At 33.2% G+C, this 25935-nt stretch overlaps 3 protein-coding genes across 7 annotated transcripts in view; 2 read left to right on the plus strand and 1 right to left on the minus strand.

Annotated features, from left to right (window-relative positions):
• LOC100741674 (protein expanded-like) overlaps positions 1 to 2188 on the plus strand; it is a 126558-nt gene extending 124370 nt beyond the window's left edge. Inside the window, exons 14-15 of the mRNA XM_024368401.2 lie at positions 1 to 420; positions 1170 to 2188. The exon at positions 1 to 420 is cut by the window's left edge and continues 9 nt beyond it. Of these exons, the coding sequence (XP_024224169.1) occupies positions 1 to 420; positions 1170 to 1646 (897 nt within the window). The 3' untranslated portion in view covers positions 1647 to 2188. The remainder of the gene's footprint in view (positions 421 to 1169) is intronic.
• Positions 2189 to 4709: 2521 nt separating this feature from the next.
• Positions 4710 to 25283, plus strand: LOC100746022 (probable multidrug resistance-associated protein lethal(2)03659). 5 transcript variants are annotated; one of them, XM_003490482.4, is made up of 12 exons: positions 4710 to 4897; positions 18954 to 19101; positions 19251 to 19502; positions 20042 to 20297; positions 20379 to 20553; positions 20768 to 20924; positions 20997 to 21199; positions 21924 to 23244; positions 23335 to 23549; positions 23656 to 24734; positions 24827 to 24934; positions 25018 to 25283. In XM_003490482.4, exons 2-12 carry the CDS (start codon positions 19028 to 19030, stop codon positions 25048 to 25050), a joined length of 3873 nt encoding a protein of 1290 aa, XP_003490530.1. In that variant the 5' UTR covers positions 4710 to 4897; positions 18954 to 19027; the 3' UTR covers positions 25051 to 25283. The 5 variants fall into 5 exon arrangements, with proteins under 5 accessions (XP_003490530.1, XP_033177299.1, XP_012242446.1 ...); XM_033321408.1 differs by lacking the exon at positions 4710 to 4897 and adding an exon at positions 6620 to 7009; XM_012387023.3 differs by lacking the exon at positions 4710 to 4897 and adding an exon at positions 14506 to 15212.
• Positions 9197 to 14285, minus strand: LOC105680919 (odorant receptor 22c-like). Its single transcript, XM_033321411.1, has 6 exons — positions 12800 to 14285; positions 11693 to 11984; positions 11174 to 11273; positions 10858 to 10965; positions 10266 to 10421; positions 9197 to 9338 (listed from the first exon to the last, which is right to left on the minus strand). The coding sequence occupies exons 1-6, from the start codon at positions 13146 to 13148 to the stop codon at positions 9288 to 9290; spliced, it is 1056 nt and encodes a 351-aa protein (XP_033177302.1). The 5' UTR covers positions 13149 to 14285; the 3' UTR covers positions 9197 to 9287.
• Positions 25284 to 25935: the final 652 nt, after the last annotated feature.

Here is a 25935-nt window from a genome sequence, read left to right on the forward strand (position 1 = left end):
CCTCCTCCTCCTTATCCTTCTTTTAACAATAAATCGTTAGTAATGTATCGTAGCACACCATACCTTCCTGGTTCCTCGTTCTCGTCACCCACGAAATACGCTTCGAATCAAAACCTTAGTAGCAGCGACACAAGTTCTAACAATTATTTACCGCATAGTAATCTGAGTAGTCATTATGCTGCTAGTACAAGCTCGCTATATAGTGGAGCTACTTGTTCGTCGGCAGGCAGTCAGAGTCTTAGACGTGAACCACCAGCCCCAGCTCATCCCCACACGCTCCACGCGTTCTCCAGAACGAGAAGCGACGAGAACATTTTGAAGTGTTTCGATTCACCTTCCAGTACCAAGCTGCAGTCTCTGCCGCAGTTGAAGCATCGTCGACTTCCGCCACCTCCGCCACCACCACCTTATGAAATACAGGTATTGTATTATAACACACTATCCTGTTATTATAGTATAAATTACTGCTTTATTTTTTAAGTAAGATTGGATTAATATTTAATGGCAGGAATATATGTGTTCTGTATCGTATGGTAATCATTACGAACGTTACGTAGCAACATACAATATAAAAATTACAGGGAAACCATGATAAGTTAAATTTTCTTTTTATAAAAGAACAATTTTAATAGTCAACACCAAAATCTTTTCATTTATCTTTTCATTCGATTTTATTATCAAATATGTATCTTCGTCACACTCTTGAACATTTAAAAAATGCTAATAATATTAGATATGCAGGTTGCTATTAATGAAGTTAAACTAACACAACAATCGAATTAATATTATTTATCACCTGCATATTATTTATCAGATTATTCCCCTCTTCAACAATTTCATATTAAAATAGTTCATTTTACGCATCAAGTAATATGAATGTAGAAAAATGAATAAAAATGAACTTATCATATATTTCCCACGTGATTTTGATATATATCATGAGCTTTAAAGAAATAAAAGGTTTAAGATAAATTACAAAAATTGTTGTTAACTCCGTTGTTCTTCCCGAGACTATATACTCTTCAGCCCGAATATTCTTTCTATGAATAAAAGAACAAGATATCTCTTGCCGATATAAATATAATACAATATATAATACGAATATAATACACAAAGTCTAAATAGTTTCGATGCAAATATTTTATTTCAATTGTTTTACTTATTTACAGAACCTCGAGAAAAATCAACCACTTCCATCCGCCTCTTCGTCATCTTCTTCCCCGAAGAAGACGTCGAAAGCAACCACGATGGAAGAGCGCGAAGAAGGAAAAGAAGACGGAATGTTGGACATTCGGACGCTTCGCGAGAAGAGTCGTAACTTGGACTTGCCGCTGATATCGGCGTTGTGTAACGATCGGTATTTATTGAAGCAGACGAAAGCATTCGTGATGCCAAAGCATCCTGCTGAGACGACTTCTTCAACGTCTACGAAGAACGGCGCGAGAAGTAGCAATGGCGGAACATCAAGCAGAAATAAATACCCGGTCAGCGGTCTTTCTACGACGCAGATCACCAAACCCCCGAGGAAATCATCGACGAGTACTCACAAACACCCCGCCGAGGTGAAGGGCAACGCTTACAAAGTGACGAATTCGACAGGCATATCAGCTGTCAAAAAGGATTCTACGAGGGCGTCGCATTCGTAACAGGAAACGAAGAAGAAAAGAAAGGGGTTTGCCGCTCTTGCGACATTATGGAAATTATATTATTATACCTCGATGAAAGTGCATTCCACGGAACTGTTCAAACGATTCCACAACTATAATGCTTTGTCCTTGAAATACACGGGCAGCAAGGCGAAGAAAAAAGTTGTTCTAACGCCTTAGGTACTTATATAGCGTTTCTACACAAACCGTGCTTCTTCAACTCAGGGTGCCATTTTATCATTTACGATTCTTCTGTTCGACGCGAATACTCAAAGAAGGAAAGAAAGAAATCCGATGATAGATTAGACCTTCGGGAAAGTGTAAACACGGGAACGTCGAAGGTGTCCATTATGTAATATCTCTCTTCTTATCTAATTTCATTCTTATGATCTCTCTTGATATTCCTGGAAAATTGTACTTCTTTGCAAACGAAGCTTTTCTTTCGTACGTAGAATAGTTGAAATACACACCAGTAATAAAAATGTCCATTAAGTTTCTTCGTTTTTGCTCAATTAAGCGGTTAGCGCGAAATGAAAGAAAAATAATTGAATGCGAATGTTTTGTAAATCTCAATAACGGCGAAAGAACGAGAAAAACGTTCTTGCGTATACTTTATCTGATACTAGAGCAACGATTTTCGTAGGTACTAATTACACAGATATTTTTATACTGTGAACGAAAGTAGGTATGAGTACTGTAACTAGTTCACTTTCTTTTTGATGTTTACGAAAGTAATATTTATTACAATCCAGATGATTCTGATAATTTTTTTTCTACTTTTTTTTTCGTTTTAATAATTCAATCAGTGCTCGCTTTGTGACACTTTCTCTATCGATGCGTTTTTGCGTGTACGTAACTGTAAGTGTAGTCGTATATTTAGGAGAGTTTAAGCATTAAGTAAGTATATTCGGTGAGAAAAAAAGTTTGTTCCTTCCTCAGCGACTGAACATTGTTATAGAAAGATTAAACGAATTCTCCGATTATCACAACCGAATATCGCGAGAATACGTTGTTAAATAGAAAATGTTTATACTGCACTACAGAACGCGTACTACAAGATAACACATGTGACAATTAACGTTGTACAAGATTTGCGTGAAAGTGAATCTTTTGAACATTAATATCTTAGATCATAGCGTAATGGGTAATAATTTAGTTGTATAAGTTGACTTATGTTAATTAATATTAAATAATAATATTACAACATGACCCATGTTTGTACATAGTATTTGAGTGAAATCATAGGACTTGTTGTAGTCGGAAACCTCATGTATGTACCACGCGCCACCTCAGCTACGAATAATAAACTTTTTTTATAATGAAGATCGTTACGAAAAAATGCTTTGTGTTGACTATGTGAAATTAAGAAAATTTCATATTACCTTTTATTACACAATTTACAAAAATTCGCTTACAATAGACTTACAGTGGCTCATGAAAATATTCCAACACTTTTCATAGAAATTTATTGATATTTCTTTAGCACTGTAATAGGATACAACTATCGTGACTATATTGGTAAAATTTCAAAACGATTCATAAATGTAAATGCAAGTAACCAAATATTTATTGCAAACATATATTTGATAAAAAATTAGTATAGTATTAATTAGCGTTAATAATGACCTTAAACATGTAACTGACGCTAACTGTATGTTTGCAATAAATATCTTGTAACTTCTATATATATTTCCAAATTCGTTTTTAACTTTATCAGTATAATCATGATAATAATGCGTTACAGAAATTTCAAAATATTCTGTATAGCACGCAATAAATCAATTCATAAAAGACTTCTCTAATATAAGCGTTTAAATAGTTTTGTGGTCCATCAATACTGTGTACTAAAATCATATAAAACAAAAGTAATTATCTTATACGATAACATCATAAAAGTAAATACCATACAAAATCATACTAACATCATAAAAACTATTGTGCTACATCTATTCGTGACTTTAGGGAAAAGATGAGTGGGTTGGTTTCCGTGAAATGCTAAATCAGTGTTCACCGGAGACCGCGAAGATTGAATTGATTACTTCCGTAATTCAAAACGGTTGCTTATTCGAAGACTTGTATTTTTCGTTCAAAATTAACCGGTTGGAAAAGAAAAACAATATTTCTCGAAAATTAATAAATATTCTGCTTCGAAAACTCTTCCTCGCTCACGATTTTCGGCTCTTCGTTTCTTTCTAGTTCTAAAATCCCTTTTCTTGATCATTCTGGTCTAAGGGTGGGTGGAGCTCCGCACCGCCTGTCGGTGTTTTATTTTCCTTGGTTGGTAAAGGCTTTGTCCTCCTGCTCACGTGCAAAGTTGTTGAGAAAAAAATAACGCGAAGGCGAAACAGCATAATACTCTAAAAAGTTTACACGAATTGCCGATAATGAAACATCGTGAGTAATAGAACTGCTAATTTGATACGGTCCACAAAAAATAACCAAAAGCTAACAAAGTATCTATCTAAGTTATTTCTTTCTCATATCCAATCGTCCGTGGTAAATATTTTAACAATATATATTTTTCCGTTTAAGTATGCAACCGGTCAGTTTATATTTCATTCCCGGTTTATAGAAGGTGTCTTCTGGTAGAATTGTCGGAACTAAATTCATATTAAAAGCAATTCACGCGATAGTGTAATGAGTGTGTGTATATTAAAATTATCATTCCTGAGATTCAAATACAGTATTGCCCCGTAAATTGTCCCAAGCTTTGAGAACTCTATTCGTTTATAATTTAATTCTTTGTTCACAGATAGCGTTGCGAGTTCATTTACGCAGTGCGATCACGATGTCTCAAACATTCGATTGACTTTCTCCCAAGATACATTCTCTAGTTGATAGTTCGTTGCCTTGACACATACAAGCGAAATTCTTTCAATATAGTCTTTCGTAACTCGATAGCCCTACGAAAAAGTAACTTATTAAGCAAAAGTATATGCCTGATAGTTGTAAATGATACCGCACGCTTGAACCCATACATGTTGAAAAGAGACAAAGTCAGATAATATTTAAAACGATAACAATAAAGTAAATGTATTAAGTACATACCTTCATCAATACTACACACGCCAGACAACGGCCGCGTGACACGCTATATATAAAGGTTGCAACCTTTTACTCGTTCTTCAGTTGGTAAAACGCTAGTACACGGAGTGTGGTTGCGCGGAAAATTTGGATGTCGCTAAGTGTTTCGAAACTATTGTGCAGCGTTATTTATTGAATATACTTCGTGGCGATACCAAACCTTTACGGTGAGTACTGTGTTATATGATTGTTTCAACGATTGATACGTATTAATGACACTAATTTTAATTTTTCTGATTAAGTATGTTAAACTCGATACCTGTTTAAATCATAAAATTAGAAAAACGTATCAGAGAAAAATGTATTCGCTTTTTCAAGTTGACCTATTGATGAGTTAGAATTAATTCTGCATTAAATGTATTTTCAATGTGTATTTGAATAATTAAATATATAGTAATCATGAATTAAAGATTCTAATTGTTCAAATTATTTTGATGTAAATTTGTTTAATAAGTTTTTCCAATTCATATTCTTTTAAATGGGAAAAGAACTTTAATTATCAATTCTTTACCTGCTTAGATATACATAAGTCTAAAATTTTGAATATATAAATAAATGTGGTTATATTATCGATCTGTTAGAACGGGTGAGTCAAAGAATGGAAAGAAACTTATTTATATTTATCGTTAGAATGCAAATTCTAACGATAAATATACGACCAATAAATTCTAATAATTTGACGTTTTAAAAAAAATTACGCTCTTATATTTTCTTCTTATGTTAAATACGATCATAAAAAGAAATATTTAAGGAATTGACCAAAATTAAGGTAATAAATTAAAAATAAAGAAGAATGTTACTTAATTACTGTTTCATAAATGTGTTGTTTCCTTCTTTACGAATTAAGTCGAAAATTTAATTATCAATTTCAAAAACGACAACTAGCGTAAGCTGTAGTCTGCCTTAAGACTGCATCATCTTATACAAAAATTGATTTTTAATCATTTTCTATCCAAAAAAGAACGTTTTAAATAATTTCCCAGCATATGCGTATGATCAATACTATTCATTCTGTTTGAGTTAAAAGCAACGGAGCTTTTGCCAGAAGCTAAAAAGCTCACCCAAATCATGACGGAACCGCCCCTAAAATAATGTGTTTGGTGGTAAATCACCAAGACAAATTATTATTAAAAAAAGCATTACACCATTAGGGGATAAAAAGAATCATAATTTCCCCGTGCAAATAAAAGTCTTTTTTCTTTATCAGCAGTCTCTAATTTTAGTACTGATTCCATTCTCGAAATAACAGTGTTCAGTGATTTTAAAATACTCCGGTAATACATCTCCTTGTGATATAATCTACAATTGCACTCTTTGTTCAAGATATTCGCAATATAACCGTATCTCTTGCCTTCGATGCGAAAAGAATCAATCATTGCTTTTTCTGTAATAGAAAGTTCTTTTCTACGAGGCATTTTCCTTTCTAAGAGGTTTTATTCTAACCAATAAATGTCACAACTGACACCAGAGATGTCAAACAAAAGAACAAGCAACTGCAGTGTTGACAAAGTAATAAAAATAATAAACGTTGATACATACATTAATCGAACGCTCGAAATCTAGTACTTTTTTGTTTTCCCTAACCAATTTCATTATACGCATTAATTCTTTCTTTCTTTATTCTCTGAACATTGATATAATTTTTTCCTAAATTTTCAAAATGTTCAAATATTGATGAGTTGGTATATTTTTAGCACTGTGTTCCATATATATTGTAATAAATTATGTATACTATTTGGAGCTTTTACACTTATGTTTAAAATAATTACATGTTTTTTATATTTAGCAAACAAAGTGGAAAAATGAATTCCGTTAAACTATGTAGATACATGGCTGATAGCACTTTTGATCTCGTCAGAAAAGCAACACTCGTTGGCTTGCCCGGAGGCAGTCCCACGGGTGGCGCAATGACCGGGTTATACGTCTTTCGTTGTTTCCCCGGTTAAGGACGTCGAAAACAGATATAGATTTGACAGACATATGATCACAGTGATATCGCGTGGACAAAAGTCAATCGTCTGCGTCGGATCTAGCACTATGTAACTATGTACACTAACCCAATCCAGCTTGGAAACTAAGCACAAATGGCGGGATATTTTTGCGTATAACTGTAAGACTTGTATATGTATATATATAGGAAAAAGTTATTTTAAATGTTGGGCTTTACGACATATTTCAAAATCATCGAAATCGGAGGAGAAATAGCATTTCGACAAGTTCGCCAGAAATTGTTTCTATGGTGGAAAAAGTTGGGTCCTGAATGGGTTAACGTGATTCGGGTAATATATTAAATTTCCTATATACGCATAAACATCTATAATTGTATAAAAAAGATACCTAATTGTATAATAATCGGTGCAGAACTCACTATCATATTTATCGATGACGAAGACAAAGGAAGCAGTACAATTTAAAATTACTAGTATCTTTTCGTATGTTTGCTATACGTAAACTGCTTCTGTTTGCGACAACGTCGGTCGAGAAATAGGTAAAGACTCGCAAATGTTTACCTAGATATTCATTTGCAAGAAAAGTACGTTGACATGAGTTGCTCTCAAAATAAATGTCGTAAATCTGTCTTACAACTAACATTCATAAAATTCCAATTAACCTGCCAACGACCGAAAAAGATATGAACATAACAGATTTATGTACGTACATATACCTATACGTATATCGATTGTGTCTATCTTATTCAGATAAAAAACGGGATCAAGAATACACCTATATTAATTAAAAATTAGAATTTTGAATGATACTTGATTGAAGGCTGAGTGAACATTTATATATTAGTATATTGGTGAATAAAGTGAGTAAAGTGAATAAAGTGAATAAAAGTGAATAACGTGATTAAAATGAATAAAGATCCGTTTTTAAGATACACGCAGAGAATCGGGGATATCGCATAGAAATCTGTGGAACTATATGAAAAATTGCATACAACGTGAAAATTTAGTGTCGGACGCTTGATTGCAACAGTCGCGGTGTTGTAACAAAGGATCCTTTATTCTCCTAAATGACGTAAATAGAATTGTACGATGCAAAGTGATAGACATATTGCATTCGTTGCGTTCCTATGCTATTTAATTGAGTTGTGGTTCCGCTGCGACGCTGTTTCGTACGCGCAATCGATAAGTGGTAATTTCATACGAAAATTGATACGTAATCGTGGACACGTGCTCCATTACAGTTTGAATCAATGATAATTTTACAATTAACACCTCACTAGCAATTTTCCAATAAAAGTCGCAATCACATTTGTTCTGTCAAATCTCTTGAAATGGTACTTTCATCTTCTCTCCTTTTTGCTCTTTTCTTTTTTTTTATAATATTTTCATATAATAATAAATATTATATTTCATATAATAATTTCATATAATTTCATATAATAATTCATAAAAATAATACGTGTACATAACGTGTTTCAATAACGTAGATGAACATATTTGTTTGCGTTACAAGGCCATTTTATGGATGATACTTGTTGATTTGTAGTTAACCTTCTAAGTGGCGAAGCAATTTTCTCACATGATATATCGGTTCTTCTATCAACACGTTACATATAAATAAAGATAAAGGATATATATAATATAAAACACACGAAGTTGATGAAGGAAGATTACATTAACGTAGGAAGATGAATTTTGTCTTTTTTTATTTTTAAATAGTCGTCCAATTTCGTAGAAAGCAAATTCGCTAGAATAGCGAATTCTACGTAAGTATGTGAGTGCTAAGTACAACAAAAGGTGTATAATGTGAACTAGTGACAACTTAAAATCGGAATATCCTTCTGTAGAACAATTTACCAATTAAGCTCGTCGAAAGCTAAATTGATTCTCTCAATTTCATTACACAAGTACGTGATTAATATTCAATTTTCAAGAAACAAATTATTCATTTCCATAGGTTCATTCATTCATACGAGAAGATAACATAAAAAATGGCAAATCTCAATTTACAAATTCGATACTTAATAATATTAGTAAATTATTAAGGGACTTCTGTCGCACAAACAATTTTTATCATTTCACAATATTAATTCTAATCAGTAAAATTTCTTTACGGAACTTTCTTTGTCTTATATTCAATTTTATTTATTGTTCCACAGAAAAATGTATTAAATTTGTTAAAATTTTCTGTTGAAAATGACAACGTGAGTTCGTTCTCGCCATCCATTAGTCGATGCGTTAGTTATAAGAAATAGAACTAGAGGATGATCCTAGTTACAATCGATAGATTTAATCGATAGGCTTAAGATGCCTTTTTATTTTTATCCCTAGTTTTTGTAAGCGCGTGCAATAAAGGTTTTTTTGGCTCAGAACGGTGTGATAGATTTATCCATTCAATAAAATAATAACTATTCTGATCTTACCTCTGAGTATAGAAATAACAACATTTTCAAACGTAGAATCATACGTCAAATTTTGCGAAATATGAAATAACGGTAATTAACGGTAACTGCAAAATAGGATTGAAACGTTTATTTATAATACCTTATAATGTTTAAACGTTGACTGCACTGTTTTAGTTTATAACACAGTCTTTGTGCATGTTACATTAAATGAGAGTTCGTAAAAGAGAAACGTATCCAAACGAGGTTTTCATAACCTGTTAACACAACATATAAACACACAAATAATAAGATCTGTTTGAGATGAACAGTTGAAACTAATACAGTCGAGTACTATTTGTTTACAATGTTCCGTTCGGAACACTGAAACGAACATGTAAGTAGACATTCTTCGTCAGTAAACTTTATAGTAAGATCACAAAAAAGGGCTGTTTTCGAATTTAAATCTTAATCTTTGAAAAAGAGAGTTCAGACATTTTAGGACGTTTTTCCTCCATTTGTCTCAAGTACTATCTGCCCTAAAAATTCCAAAGTCTTTTTTTTATCAATCTGTACACAACACAGAATGCAAGTAAAAATACAATATTTCAAAATGAATCAACTTAATACCAACAATCAACTCACACCTGAAAGTACTCAAACACTTACCACAGAAAATTTGTTACGAACATATTGTGTACATTGTAGGAAACTTTTTGAAATTCCATCAGTGTTCTAACGAGACGTAATTATATCGGTAAAATTGGAAATCGATCTGAAATTCTACGTAAAAGTTACAAGATATTTACTACAAATATATTGAGTATTGTGGCTTATTAATACAATGAATAATTGACTGTGTCAACATTTACTAAATATCTTGTAATTTCTACATATATTTTCAAATGTGTTTTGAATTTTGTGATAATCAAAGTAGAGTCTCGTCACGGTGCTAATGAAATTTAAAAATGTTTGCCACAATGCGCGTAATATATTGATAAAATGTAAGTAAAGGATTCAAATCAAATATTTTTGACAGATAATAGAAATTGTTCAGAGTGGATCGTATAAATATCACCAATGCATTTTCTGATATTCTAATAATGCTGATGATTATTTATTGAATACACATCGGTTCGTGTCAAAGACGAAGAATTATCGGAGATAACTACGACTATACACAGATATATTCAATATTTACTTACAGCGATAAAACCGTACAATGAGAAGGTATAAAATTTTCCAGCTGTAACGTGCAAATTCTGTTGTCCAAGAGTCATAACCAGAAGCAATAACTTTTGATTATGCAGCGATAAATTATTCCAGTCCGTAGCATAAAACGCTTCGCTCACTTTCATCGACTAAATGTAATTTTAATCATATTTTTAATCTTTTTTTTATAACAATTTCGAAAGGGTGGAAAATGCGTGCAAAAGTATCCAAGCAAACAGATTTTACGTGACACGTACAATATGAACGCAAAAGTTTATGCGTTCAAATATTTTCATTCATATTATAATTATATTTCCATTTAATTAAAAATCAATATTAATTTTGTCACTAGCACTTGCATAGTTTTAGTAATCGTGATATTAAACAATCTGCAGCCTTTGACTAATGCTAAACATCACTTAACTCTGCTTCTTTGCACCATTTTTCATCTGATAGTTTTTCTACTACAATAAAAATCCTGTTATCAAAGATTATTTTAATTTTGTTAAAAGTTATTCTTTTTGTCGTAGACAGGAAAATCTATCTGGTTGAAGACACTTGTACACAACTGCGAATGATAGATACTTCGTTTGACAACTGTTCTCCCATGAAAGAGTATAGATATAACATCGATATAATTATCGAAATGTATAAAACGTAAGTCAAAGTGTTCACGAAACTTCCCGAGGGATTCTGAAAATTATAACAATTGAAATTAAGAATGCGAACAAAATTAATGTCTAAAATTAAATAGCTAGAAATGTTACAAATAGAGTTTCTATATCTAAATTTACATATACATGTATGTTTTTTTTTTTTTTTATAAATTATACTCCAGTAAAGTCTGAATCAAGTATTATAATACGATGAACAAAGTAAACGATAAATGCGATAAACGTACTAGAAGCATCATGTATATGATAGTCGCCATTCTAATGGTTGTCTGCAATAGTTCCACCAAAAGAAAAACTTGCAGGGCTGAATTGATGGAGTTTGCTGTCCTGCATGGAATTTTGAATATTACATAATATCGTTACGATAATGAGTCAGTGAACATGATGTGCACGTACAAGCTGATTTATATTAATTTATAGATGGGTAAAAAAAAACTAAACTTGAAAAATAAAGTCTCGAAGAATAAACTAAATAGATTAAAAGCAAACTATTTTCCAGGATGAGAAAGTGATTGTTTCATCTAGTAAAGCTATGTTATTTAACGAAAATAATATACATATGTATATGTATATTAGGGTTGAAGAATTATTTATCTCCAAATATTTGCATAAAGATGTAAAGTTTTAATTATATTTGAAATAAATAAGTAAATTTAATTATGTTTGAAATAGGATAAATAAGAACACCAACAGGATAATCGATAGAATGTAAATAAGAAATGAAAGCAAGAAAGATAAATACTTACGTAATTAGTTTTACATGCGCGGTCACGAATTCTTTGATTACACTGTCTAAATTAACGTTTGAATTCGTGGAAATATTTTGTATACGATACGACAAGATTGAGAATTTACCGCAGATGTGTAGCACCAAGTTAACTAACAAACTGATGGCGCTTATATGGCTTAATGCAACGAACATGACTGGAAACTGGTATAAATACATGATAACGAAGTTTTGAAAGTCGTCTTGATAATCGAGAAAAGCATAGGCTCGGAAAGGCAATTTATAAGCTTTCGATGATTCATTGCTTTGTCCTGAAATAATATCATAGAAATGAAATTGCTTCTTCTCGCCCTAAATTCGTTTTAAACGCATTTTGGAATTCATTAAACTGTACGTATATATCGTATTTTAATTCATTCAACTATACATATAGCTTTTATTATATTTATGTATATACATATGCTCTATACAATTTTTTACATCATCTGCCAATAAATATAAAACATAGATTTGTAAAATTTTTCAATTTTATAACGTATAAATAATACTAATTTCATCTGATTTAAACATTTTGAATAAATAAGGTACCTAATCAAGCATATTAATGTTAAATTCTATTTGAACTATAATACTTTTAATTGGGTTGTCCAGTAAGTTTGTAATAGAAATTTAAAGAAAATTTATAGCTAATGTAATTTGCTATAGAATTATCATTATTATTAATTAGTATTATTATCATTATCACAATTATCATATTGTACCAAATTATTTTAACAATTTCTGGATATCTTCTCTTAACTTTTCATCGTCTTTGATGATAAAAAGTATTTGATTTTTTATTTACTACGATATTGTATCTCTCGAAATTATTTCATGTATAATTAAAAAGCTGAGAGAACGCGCAATAGATAAAGAGGAACGTTACAGTTGCTTATAAAATTAATTATATTATTATTGTCATATAAATCAAATATAAAATACTTAAAAGTTTTTTTAAATTTCATTACGAACTTTCCAGACAATCTAATAATCCTCATGTACATACTTATATGGTAATAGTATTAACTTCTAACTAAACCATCAAATTTATCAAGGTATCTAAATCAACGTATCGATGAAGAAATACCTGAATCAAGCTTCAACAACTGCAGCATAGGTGACAAGTACCAGAGAGTTGCTATCACTAAAGTCATTGAAATGGCGTATCTACCGAATTTATCGGAAATGTTGTGATACGTGAAGTACAAGCGCATCTCCTCCACAGATTCAAACTTACTCTTAGCAATTTCTTCTCTCACAGTAACGATCCCGTGTTCGATCAGTTTGTTGAATCGAAGCAAAAATAGTATAAAATAGGTAGCGGTTGCTATGGTATTATCTATAATGTTTCTTACCATCGATTCTAAATTTCCGAATGCTTCGATCAGATCAATGTACATTATAACTATATGTACGCTGAGATAGGACATATACATAACGAATTTCGTGTATTTTTTTCTTAAGGGCCACGCATCCCAAATTAAGAAAACCCTTTCGTTTAGTAAGAACACGTCTTTCACTTTTCTGTTTATATTTTCCTGCGACACACGCCAAAACAGTTGATTTGATTTAATTATTCGTAATTTCCGAATGCTAAATTATCAAGTGACACAATGAAAATTATAATAATAACAATTATAATAGTAATTACGGTAATAACCAAAACGCCATCCCATTATTATTTGCACGAAAACATGCAAAAACTTAAGAATAATAAATCTATAGAAAATTATAATTAATTCGTAACATTTATAATTAATAATGATAACGATGATAATAAAAGTAAACGTTTAGAAACAAAATCGGCTTATTATTATTTGCATAGAACATACAAAGGTCCAAATTAACAAACTTGTAAATACGTAAATACAGAAAAGTACGATGTATATATACTAAAAATATACGCGTGTAACATAATTTCCCAAAATTCCTAAACTCTTTGATGTAAACAAAATAGAACTCTTTATCTTGCTTGGTTTCATTCATAAAGTGAAGTAAATGCATACATGCTGAGATCAAATCAGAAGAAATAACAGTGACATTGAATAATGAAATGAATAATAAATATGCATACGATAACAAAAATCGTTGTAAATGAAGGAAATGCAATTCTTTTATTTTTATCTACAAGAGATTATTGTTACGAAATTATTATTGTTAGTATTTCATGTTAATAAAGACACGAATAGAATAATGTATTATTGTATAATAGAACTACTATTATTTTAAACAGTTCTCTTGAAACCTCGTCAAATATATTAAATATAAAATATTATAGAATGAATCAGTTGCCAAAAATATTACGAATTTTGGTCAACAACTCAACAGAATCGCCGTCTTAGAGGCAGAGCTATTGTAGTATGGGACGAAATTATTTTCATATTAATCAAAAGTCAAAGCATTTTGCGTGTCTTTTATACGAATTAGTAGTTTTTAAGTAAACTTAAACTTCTTAGCATAAGAAAATTTCCAAGATCAATCGCAGTTCAATTAAAAATTGAGCAAATCCTTGAACGTAAATTGAACAACATCGAACCCAGCGCGTATTATAACATAATACATCATTGACAAAATTCAATATTATAAAATATATAAATTATATTCGATATATAATATTATAAGATCCAAGCTATATAAAAAATCATCGTATCGCTATAGATATATAACGTTAAAATTGCCAAGAAAATTCAGTCTCCTCGCAGAGAACTTTTTAGAAATATCACGAACGATTTTAACGAAGTCGATGTTAAAAAAATGTAATAGAAACGACTAGAGCACGGGGCTCGCCTTACGTTCATCGCAGTTCTTCGTTGTTTTAATCGAGTCGTGATTTTAACAACTACTGACCGCTGCCGCGCCGTTATCATACCGCGTTTCATACCAGTGATCGATTAACGATTATTTCGTAGGAAAATTGACGGCTGGCCGGGGCACACGCTTCGTTACAGACTCGTTCGATCATTATCTTACAACTGTCGTGCAGACAGATAATTTCCGTCTTATCCTGTCATTTGCCGCAATTTAAACTCATCGATTACGATATATCCATATTGTAATTGCATTTGTTCTTCAGACTTGAGCGACCAAATCGAGACATTGTTCTCCCCTGAGCGATATTAGGCAGATTTAAACCTATCAAGTTCTTGTGGAATAAAGCAATTAACGGTAAACGTTATCCTTTCTAATGCGTTGCGAAATTAGATGTCACAACTTCGATACGATATTCCGCTATGTTTCGTCGTCGAATGTTCGTTGAAAGTGAGCTATCAGTACGGACAAGTGGTGGATAGGAAAATTCGATTTATTCAGATTGGTTTCAGCGTCTGGCTTCCGTTCGATGGAAGAGCGAAGCGAAAGAGAATCAACGATGGAAAGATATCGAGCGTTTGATTAAATGGAATCTGTTATTCTGTGATTCTGATGTACTGTGTGAAACGTCCGTGCATGCGTTCTGTGAAAAAGGGAAGTGGGGCCGGCACTATGGTGAAAAGATATGGAACGTGCGTATGATAAACCGAGATTTGTTACTTACAGCTGTAAAATTGTACAAAATTATACAATGTATATATTCTATAGTTTGGAATTATAAGGAATGCAATATTTAACGAAAAAGCGATTCTCTTCGTTTCGCAATTGGAATTATAAAAACTTGATAAAAATAATATTTGGATAAGTAAAAAGTTGCCTCTTTCATTCGTTAGTTGAATATAGACGCGCGAGGATAAAGAAAAGATACGAAACGGCAAACATAGATGTTAAAAATATTTGATTTCATAAAACTTGGTGCGATTTGTACGTTGTTTTATAAAATGGAAAAAAGCGATTATCAATTGCTGCAGGAATTATTTATTTTTGATAGAAAATCACCGAAATAAGTCAGTCAAGTGTTGAATTCTGTAAGATTTATAAAGCGTTTTACTTGTGTAGTTAATTTAGTTTGCAGGAAAATTTCTCGGTGTGATTGACTAGTCTCTACGTACGGAATGAGTAGTCAAGGTTTCAGATGTTGCTTCATTGTCGCGTAATTTCCTCATTTCTATCAACTACATACATTCTCAATATATAGTGTGTTCTTTGAACCTCAACAACGAGAAAACGCGTGTTATCAAGTTACAGCGTGACACACATAATAATCAGTGTACCAAACAAACATGGAACCCTCGGATTATAATATAAAATAATACCTGTTCAATGATGAACGTTTTAGCTACTGATATATCTCCAGCTTTTTTTTTCTTTTAAGGAATATTTAAAGATCCGAGCTTCTGTAGTTTGAAGATAAATTCAATTTATAAATTTTCACAAAGTAGTTTTTCGTTCCAAAATTTGGAACGTTCTTCGTTTTTTGGACGAAGCTAACTTTTTCGTACATTTTTCTGAGAAATGAGAATATTATAATTATAACTTTCGCTTTCAGATATAATGAATTACAATGTGAATACTCTAAAAGCATATCATCACGAGTAAAATATTTCGTTATAAAAGGAAATCGTCATTTTGGAACCCTAACATGCTCTAAACTTTCACGCACAAGCGTAGAACGATTGCATATAATGTAATTCTCTTACAACGTAATGCTGAAATATAGAAAATGATTTTGTATGATTATGGTGACAACGTGTTATATCATCGTTTTGTCGCACTCGGTTATTAATTTTGTAATATGTATTATTTCAGCTGTACAAGTAAATATCTATAATATTTGTGTAATTGCGTAACCGATCTGTAACATACCGGAAACACGAATACAATGAGCGTTATGCATATTCGCATACGTTGCTTTATATGAAGATCCATGGAATGCCAAATCCACGGAGAAAATCTAGAAATTACGACCATGAAAATAGCTCAAATTCACGGAAGTTTATTAAATGCGCTCGTTTTACGTAGAATGAAGAGTAGAGTAAAGAAGAAGAAGAAGAAGAAGAAGAAGTGAAGAGAAAAGGAATAAATTGATTAAAATTGCAACAATTGAACGAGTGGAGAGACATTATATCCATAATTGAAATATTGTAAATATCAGTATGGTACATATTTTTTTTTACATTTTCCCCTTGTAAATATTCCAAATTGTTTACATTTTACAAACGTTCTACAGATTAATTACGTTTCCTTTAATTAAATTTTATTCAACGTTAGAACGCACCAGTGTCTTTTATGGTTATGCGTATTATTGACGAAGAGCGAGTAAATCGCTCGGTTGCTTTCTTCTAAGTCTTCCGGAGACGTCTGAGTAATAGTTTCTCAGCTAATGGTTCGCGTGATTCTTTATTCCGTTTAGCCGAGCACTGGAATGATTTGTAATTTCCTCTGCAATCGTGGTTATTTTCAATGTTTTCCTTGTACACATGCGGATACATGTGAACACTGTAACAAAGAGTTCGTCGGGAACCCGTTGTTCGTTATTTGTCAAGTGCAGACTGTGTGGAACAGACTGAACGAATATTACATGCGTGAAACTATTATCATTTGTCAAATACACGCGTGGTGTATCTACGAACGTAACGATATTTGACAAATATACATACATTGTTGTGAAAAGATGAAGATCAAAGTAGACGTATCGAGCGTTAATAACTTTTATACCAAATATTATTTACCATATCGATAACAATCATCTATTCCAAGCTAGACAAGATATTAAGAAAAGGTTTTTTTTTTTTATTTAATATTTCACATTCACAATTTGTCCAATTTGGACATTTGGTAGAATTTTTTAGCTGTTTGATTATCATGTGGGTGGCTACCCCCAATGGGGTACCATCTTCGTGTTTGTTAGGATATATCCTTTATGAGATCTGCTGGGTGTTTCCTTTTTAGTCTTCTTTCTATGCTTGTGTTGATCGTTTCCGTTGCCAGCCGGTTCGGGTGCGTTGCTATTCTTTCTCTGTATCTTCTTGCGCATCTGCTAATCTCTTCCTTGACCGTTGGTATTCCAAGGTCTTTCCGTAACGTACCACGGGGCGAAATTAAGAAAAAGTGAGCGATATTTATAAGCTACGATTCTCGATATCGAAACGATAATGAAAGTTCGCGTAGAAAAATGTCGTTTGAGATCTATTTTCAAGTCGTAAACAATGGAACTTTTGATCCATCTATTGACAAACTTTTCTTTGTATTATCGAGACAATAATAAAAGCTAGTGTAGAAAAAAGTCGTTTGAGATCTATTTTCAAGTCGTAAAGAATGGAACTTTTGATCCATCTATTGACAAACTTTTCTTTGTATTATCGAGACAATAATAAAAGCTAGTGCAGAAAAAAGTCGTTTGAGATCTATTTTCAAATCGTAAACAATGGAATTTTTGATCCATCTATTGACAAACTTTTCTTTGTATTTCATTCACATTTACGATCTTTTTTTTTCGAATAAATCTTATCTTTCAAACTTGTTTCGTCTACCACTATACGCAAATATTTAATACGCTAGAAACCCCCATATTCGATATTTAAATCATTCTAAAGAAATTTGATTAATTCTATTTACAGCATATGTAATTACTTAACATTTAATTTCTTATGTAGCAACTAATAAACCTTGATGGTATTATTCGATTTATTTTTCTGTATGGCTCGTTTATAGAGGATAAACTATGTGGAGTCGACCGTATGTGAGAAGTGTTCATCGAATGGCGATTGTATGAATTCTCCTTGATAAATGAAAGAAAAATTATGTAGAAACTCGGTCCATAGATGGAAGCGTGGAATTACCTTTTACAGCGAAGGATTCGATGGTATCGATGACCTTGAACAGAATCATAAACATGGTCTATAATACATGTGTACTGATAAATGAGGAGGACGCGTGTACGACGATGATAGAATTTCTGTAACAGAGGAATTTTCTGTACGATGATATACGGCCCCGTAATCACAAGCACACACGAAAAACTTATAAAATCTGCTGAATCGCTGTTGATGAGCTTCTTGCGTGTGACGCTGTCTGCGTAAGACCACGCGTTTTTAAAAAAAAATTCACTTCAAAAGATTTTGATTTTTCCTTTCGATAATTTTCTTTGCTTCGCAATCGATAAAACAGGCTATATAAATATTGTTACTAAATAACGTCGATGAAATGTTGAAAGTAGATGAGATTATTTCTATCGATTTTTTACAAAACAAATATATATAAGGAATAAGGCTGTGCAATTTGATCGTGTAAAAATTGTTGCCCTATATACGTAACAGTGTTTTTTATCGATAACGTTAAACCATAGGAAAAATTTCGCTTCTTCGTTTCAGGCAATGAGATAAACACGATATACAGAATTTTTCTAAATACTCTGAGATGACCAAAAACGGTTGCGCTTGCGAAAATGGATAAAAGTGAGAGGAAAGAAGTGAATAATCCGCGCCAAAATGCCAATCCATTGTCCATTCTTACATTTTGGTAATTCGAATAATTTCACATATTTCTATTAAATTATATACTATATTATATTTTTCCCATCGTTTGTTATTTAATTCTATTTCAACGATTCCAAGGAATTCCATCGTTGATTAAGTGGAATTTAATTCAATTAATTATTTAATAAACAGGTGGATCCTCAAGCTGTTCGTTGTCGGTTATAAGAAAGAATTGGAGGAGGATGATCTGTATTCGCCATTGCGGGAAGACAAGAGCAGCTATTTGGGTCAGCGTATCGTAAAAAATTGGGAGCGGGAGGTGAAAATATGTGAGAAGAAAAAAGACAATTCGAAGCCAAGTTTATTTAGGGTACTGTTCAAATGCTTCGGTAAAATACTCATTAACGGTGGACTAGGGCTATTTGTTCTAGAATTTGGCATACGGTACAGTAACAAATATAACAATTTAATTATAACTCGATACACTGTGCAGATATAGAATCAGTGCGATCAGAAGATTATTATTTTAAAATTTCTTTCAATTTAAATACAGATTATAATTTTATCGACTGCAAGTAATTCAGAAGTACTGTATTATCTGATTATTTCTAATATCATACGTCTAGTGCAGAAGTTTCTGGCCAGGTAGATTTTTCACTTTGTATCTCAAAACCAATATCCAATGAAATGTTAACTATAGCCAGGGAAAGAAAACAACACGACAAAATAAACACTGTTACGTGGCTACACATCATATTCAAATGTTTTAGATAAAAAAAAAAAAAAAAGTAGAGATCCTCCAATGCTTTAAAATATCGCTTTTTGATATAAAGTGTAAACAAATGTATCCGATCGGAAACTTCTGCACGCAATTGAGTATAAGTTTGGCAAAATTTGTTTATTGGAAAAAGAATGAGAGTTTGAACTCGATAGCGTTAAAGAAACGAAAGAAAAATTAGCAATAGAATCGTATTTTATTTCAGGATCGTGCAGCCGTTTCTACTCGCCAGGATATTACGTTATTTCTCAGGGAACAGACAAGACTGGAGTACTGGTATACATTATTATGCCGCGGCTTTTTGTGTCGTGCCTTTACTAGATGCTGTGATTATTCATTGGGCCATACAAACATTTACACACCTAGGAATGAAAGTTAGAGTGGCTTGTTGTACTTTAATTTACAGGAAGATACTTAGATTGTCTAACTCTGTTCTTGAAAATGAAACATCTGTCGGGCAGGTGCAGAACAAATTAATCACAATTTATTCTGTGTCTCTACTATCTATGTTCCATATTCTATGCTGTATCCTTTATCTTCAGATGATCAATTTCTTAAGCAACGACGTCAATAGGCTCGATTACTTTGTCATTGCTATTCATTACTTGTGGATTGGTCCACTTCAAGTTTTTGTAATAGCGTATCTTACATTTCGTGAAATTGGATTGGGTGCAATCACAGGAATGATAGCGTTTTTATTATGTATACCATTGCAGAGTAAGTATTAAAAAAATAAGCATATCATAAGACTATGGCGTAACTGTAGTATTTCTTTTGTCATTTTAATATTATCTTCGTATTAAAAATCGAATGAACAGACATTGCTCCGATCTAAGTTCGTAAACACATTTAATTAATGATTAATCGAATTTATTTATATTTATTTTTAGACGATCCTCCAAGTAATTTATGAACTCGTCATTTTTTTCAGTATTTCTTGGAAGGAAAGTGTCGCGTTTGACTTCCGTGTCAGCTAAAAAAACTGACAATAGGCTAAGATTGATGAATCAAATCATTAATGGAGTAGAAGTAATTAAAATGTATGTTTGGGAAGTACCATACTCGCTTCTTGTCGAAAAAGCTAGACGGTAAGAAAATAACTCGTATTTATCACGTTTTGTAAGGTAAAGTCGACAAACTATTATTTATACTATTTTCAGGAAAGAAGTGGACGTGATAAAGAAGTATTCGATCGTAGAACAAATTGGTTTAACGCTTGATATGTACTTTCCTCGAGTCGGATTATTTATTGCCATATTAACTTATGTTTTAACTGGGAATAATGTGGATGCTGAAAAAGTATTTATGACTACAGCATTTTACACTATTCTACGAGATTCTATGACTACCGGTTTTGCTATAAGTAAGTTACCTTCTGATATTCAGATAAAATATTTGTTTCTTTAACCCTTTCGCTTCGGGTGCAGCTTATAGGCGGCGCCTGTGCGACGAATCCTGGGTTCGGCACCCCATACATTCGGCATACACCAATGCCATCTGTAGTCGATAATATATTTTTATCGGCAGAACATTTTCTGTTGATTTTATTGATATATTGGATTAATCACTTCTTAAAAGTTACTCAGTGTTGAAAGTACATCAAAACGTTTTACGCAATATGTTTCAAACATCCAAACGATCGTATACTGTTTCGTGCTAAAAAATCTGTTGAATCCATTAACAGTGAAACGATATTTCATATACGGTTCTTACAAGAATTATTATTTAAGACTTAGGAAAACGTATATACAGCAACCACGCACACTGTGCGCATTTCTGGCGCGCGCTTCCGTTCGGTGACAGTACTTCGGCGGACTGGACTGCCGAAGCGAAAGGGTTAAATATCCTCGCATTTCTTTCAGTTTCCTACGAAATGTTTCGATAATTATTTATCAATAATGTTAATTATTTTCAATAATATCTAACAGCAGTGATATCAATTTCATCGTGCTATACGATGCTATGTAACAATTGTCATACAGAGATTTGTTATTAATCGAGATTTAGTCCGCACGTTTATAATCTGTATTTTATTAAATAAATTTTAAGAGAAATTCGATATGATCACGATATTGCGATCTGCACAGGTGTTCATCAATTAGCGGAAGCATTGGTGTCTATCAGACGACTCGAGAAATTCATGACGTATCCTGAAATCTCTGTGCCACAGAAAGTTCAGAATCAAGTAGCTACACAATCCGTTCCTATTTACTTAAAAAATGTCACTGCCAGATGGGATAACTCTCGAGACAATGACACATTGCAAAACATCCATCTAACAGTACAAGCTGGTAGCTTTATAGCAGTGATCGGACAGATAGGCTCAGGAAAGAGCAGTTTGTTGCAAGTAATACTTCGTGAATTATCATTGACAGAAGGAGTGCTAGAAACTAGCGGGAAAATAAGTTTCGCCGATCAACGACCATGGATCTTCGCTTCCTCTATCAGACAGAATATTCTCTTTGGACAGTCGATGAATGAAGCTCGTTACAACGAAGTGATTCGTGTGTGTCAATTGACACGCGATATAGATCTATTTACGCATAAAGACAGAACCATGGCCGGGGAAAGGGGAATCAATTTAAGCGGCGGTCAACGAGCTCGAATTAATTTAGCGCGAGCGTTATACACTGACGCCGATATTTATCTTCTGGACGATCCTTTATCGGCAGTCGATACGCATGTCGGTAGTCGCATTGTGGATGAATGTATACATGGTTTTCTCAAAGGCAAAACTATAATCCTAGTCACTCACCAGATACAATACTTGAAAGCCGCTGATCAGATAATCGTAATGAACAATGGTAGCATTCAAGCGAAAGGGAGTTTCGAGGAGTTGCAAAGTATGAATTTAGATTCCATGAAGGTCTTCGAAGAGATTGAGGATAAAGAAGAATTTGGCGAAACTGAAACCAAAATAGAGAAGAAGCGAACGATGGGAGAAACGAAAAAGGAAGACGCAGTCGCGGAACAAGAACCTGTCGAGGTGGCGGAAACCAGGTCGAAGGGCAAAATGTCTAGCAATGTTTTCTTCTCCTACTGGAAAGCAAGTAGAAATATATTTCTGGTTCTTCTGATGACGATTATGTTTATATCGAGCCAATCGATAGCCAGTGGCAGCGACTATCTGGTCGCATTTTGGGTAAACACGGAGATGGCATCGTGGGTTAGAAGCGATAATGGCACGATGGATTTTCAATGGTCCGGACCATTGTCTCGCAATGAAATTATTTATATTTATAGCGGTCTAACTATGGGCATTGCTTGTATCTACGTCGTACAGACGTTTACATATTATGCAGTTTGCATGCGCGCCTCGAAAAATCTACACGCACAGATGTTCCGTAGTATCGTACGTGCTGTGATGTACTTTTACAACACGAATCCCGCTGGTCGAATATTAAACAGGTAGAAATTTACACGTTCGCGACATCTTGCTTACTACACACGTTACTTGTGAGATCGATAATTAATTGATAATTTTATTTTCGTTTCAAGGTTTTCTAAAGACATTGGTATTATCGATAAGAAAATGCCTTTTACCATGTTCGATGTTATCATAATGTTTCTAAATTTTATGGGGACCATAGTGATCCTTGGTACAGTGAGCGCGTGGTTGTTGATACCGACTTGCGTTATTATAGTTCTTTTTTACTATATGCGAGTCGTGTACATTTCAACTAGTCGCGCTGTTAAACGAATGGAGGGTACAAGTAAGTATCCACGTCATTAATAAGAGCGATTAATTTTATAAACTTTCTGTGAATTTCTCGATCTCGTCCGTCAACGTTTAAGACGATTAATAGGAATATTTTTTAGCCCGTTCACCAGTATTCGATCATGTGGGTGCCACTTTGCAAGGCTTAACGACAATCAGAGCATTCAAAGCTGAAAAGATAGTAACCACGGAGTTTGACAATCATCAGGATCTTCACACATCAACGTGGTTTATATTCATCTCTCTTTCGCGAGCTTTCGGTCTTTATATCGAGACATTTTGTTTGATTTACATAGCGGTGATCACCATCATGTTTTTCGTATTCGAAGATCTCGCTATTGCCGGGGATATCGGTTTAGTAATCACGCAGGTTAGCGCAGTCGTTGGAATTTTACAGTGGGGTATAAGACAAACCGGTGAACTGGAGAATCAAATGACTTCTGTCGAAAGAGTGTTGGAGTACAGTAAGCTGGAAGAAGAGCCATTCTTGGATAGTATACCGGAAAAGAAACCGCCGGAAGAATGGCCCACGAAAGGTCTGGTCGAATTCAGAGGCGTGAAATTAAAATACGGCCCTAAAAGTACTTATGTTTTAAATGGTATCAATTTCGTGATCAAACCTAAAGAAAAAGTGGGAGTTGTTGGAAGAACCGGTGCTGGCAAAACATCCTTAATCAGCGCTCTTTTTCGGTTAGCATACATAGAGGGAGAAATAATTATAGATGGTATACCTACGAATGAAATTGCATTGCATGACTTTCGTTCGAAAATCAGTATTATACCTCAGGAACCAGTTCTATTCGGAGGTAGTCTTCGACGAAATCTAGATCCTTTCGATGAATATTCTGATAACGTTTTATGGGAGGCTTTAGGGGAAGTAGAAATAAGAGAAACGATCTCAGAGATGGCGGCAGGTTTGAACAGTAAAGTATCGGAAGAGGGTTCAAATTTCAGCGTTGGACAACGTCAATTATTATGCCTTGTTCGAGCACTCATTCGAAATAATAAAATTATGGTACTCGATGAAGCTACTGCTAACGTTGATCCACAGACTGATTCCCTGATTCAACAGACGGTCAGAAAGAAATTTGTGGATTGCACTGTCATTACTATAGCGCACAGATTAAATACCATAATGGATAGCGATAAGATACTTGTGATGGATCAGGGTTGTCTAGTAGTAAGTAATTATAAGTTGAGTTATTTAAAAAATCGTTTGATTATTATTTCTAAGAAATGTGATAGATTTGTCTTCTAATGTTAATTTTTTAGGAATATGATCATCCGTATGTTTTACTGCAAAAGAAAGGATATTTTTACAATATGGTGCAACAAACAGGTGCTGCAATGGCGAACAGTCTGTCAGAAGTGGCAAAGAACGTAAGTGATAAAACATTCTTCGAATTTAAGAAAATTCAAGCAAATGGAATAAACAAAATTTAATACATATATCGATCTTCCAGTGTTTTTATAAGAACAACGAAGCGGTGTCCTGATGATGACCAGACTTTAGTAACTTTCGAATGATATACTACATATTTAAGCGAAATTTTTTCGTACGTCCAACTTATATTTTCGAACCAAAGTAATAGTTTTTGCTAAGTGTAACGATGCAAATTTTGAAAGTACGGTGCTTACACAGGTATTATGTACCGACTATTTAGCCAATTACAGTTTGACGATCTTTTTGTAACAAAAGTATAATATCAATAAAATTTTGCAACAATAATTTTTATCTTTATTATTTTAATTATGGTATGGTTATTAAATATGAGATATATTTAACCAGTTAACTGTTTTTTTACAAGCATACTCGTCGTCGCTTATTTTTTGCAACATATTTTAGGTACACACTTTTTAAAATTTTCAAAGAGATCGCAACAACTAACTGGTTAAATAATTTAAATATTATAAAGAAAAAAAAGCGAAAAAAAGAAAGCTTCCCTTCGTTATGAGCCCTGTTTAGTTGGACACGGAATTCTAAATTATAGAATTTTCGTCTCTAACACATTACTTTTATTTGACCAATACACTCCCGCCCTAACTCGAAAGGATCTGCCGAAGCTTCCTATCCCAAAGACGAGAAAGACGACAGGAGGCTAGCAGCAGATAGCGCTACGGCACTTTCTGCCCACGGTCCAGGGACTTTCCTCAGAGCATGAAAGTTACTAAGAACTCCGATTGTGGCTCCGCGGTGTAGCTCGAAGGAACGCTTCGCTAAACTGTGGTTTGAAAATCGCTTATATAGAAACAGGTAGCAAAAGCGAGCACTAGCGAGAAAGGCTCGGTACAAGTGGCGCTCCATATAGGTGGCGCTCAATATAAATGGCGCTCAATACAAATCAAGTCGACTGTAGCTCAACGTTTCAAATGTACATTTT

This window comes from Bombus impatiens, unplaced genomic scaffold (assembly GCF_000188095.3).
Source record: "Bombus impatiens unplaced genomic scaffold, BIMP_2.2 scf_0442, whole genome shotgun sequence".
Classification (NCBI taxonomy): Eukaryota; Metazoa; Arthropoda; class Insecta; order Hymenoptera; family Apidae; genus Bombus; species Bombus impatiens.

Excerpts from the sequence above, each read along its gene's own strand:
- LOC105680919 (XM_033321411.1), bottom strand. The coding sequence starts at position 13,148 with ATGTATATGTCCTATCTCAGCGTACATATAGTTATAATGTACATTGAT. Across the intron at positions 11,985-12,799 it reads GTTGTTGAAGCTTGATTCAG|GACAAAGCAATGAATCATCG; the intron begins GTATTTCTTCAT and ends ATATTATTTCAG. Across the intron at positions 9,339-10,265 it reads CATTGTACGGTTTTATCGCT|GTTATGAAAACCTCGTTTGG; the intron begins GTAAGTAAATAT and ends TTGTGTTAACAG.
- LOC100746022 (XM_003490482.4), top strand. The coding sequence starts at position 19,028 with ATGGATAAAAGTGAGAGGAAAGAAGTGAATAATCCGCGCCAAAATGCC. Across the intron at positions 20,925-20,996 it reads CTTGTCGAAAAAGCTAGACG|GAAAGAAGTGGACGTGATAA; the intron begins GTAAGAAAATAA and ends TACTATTTTCAG. Across the intron at positions 23,245-23,334 it reads GCTGGTCGAATATTAAACAG|GTTTTCTAAAGACATTGGTA; the intron begins GTAGAAATTTAC and ends TTTCGTTTCAAG.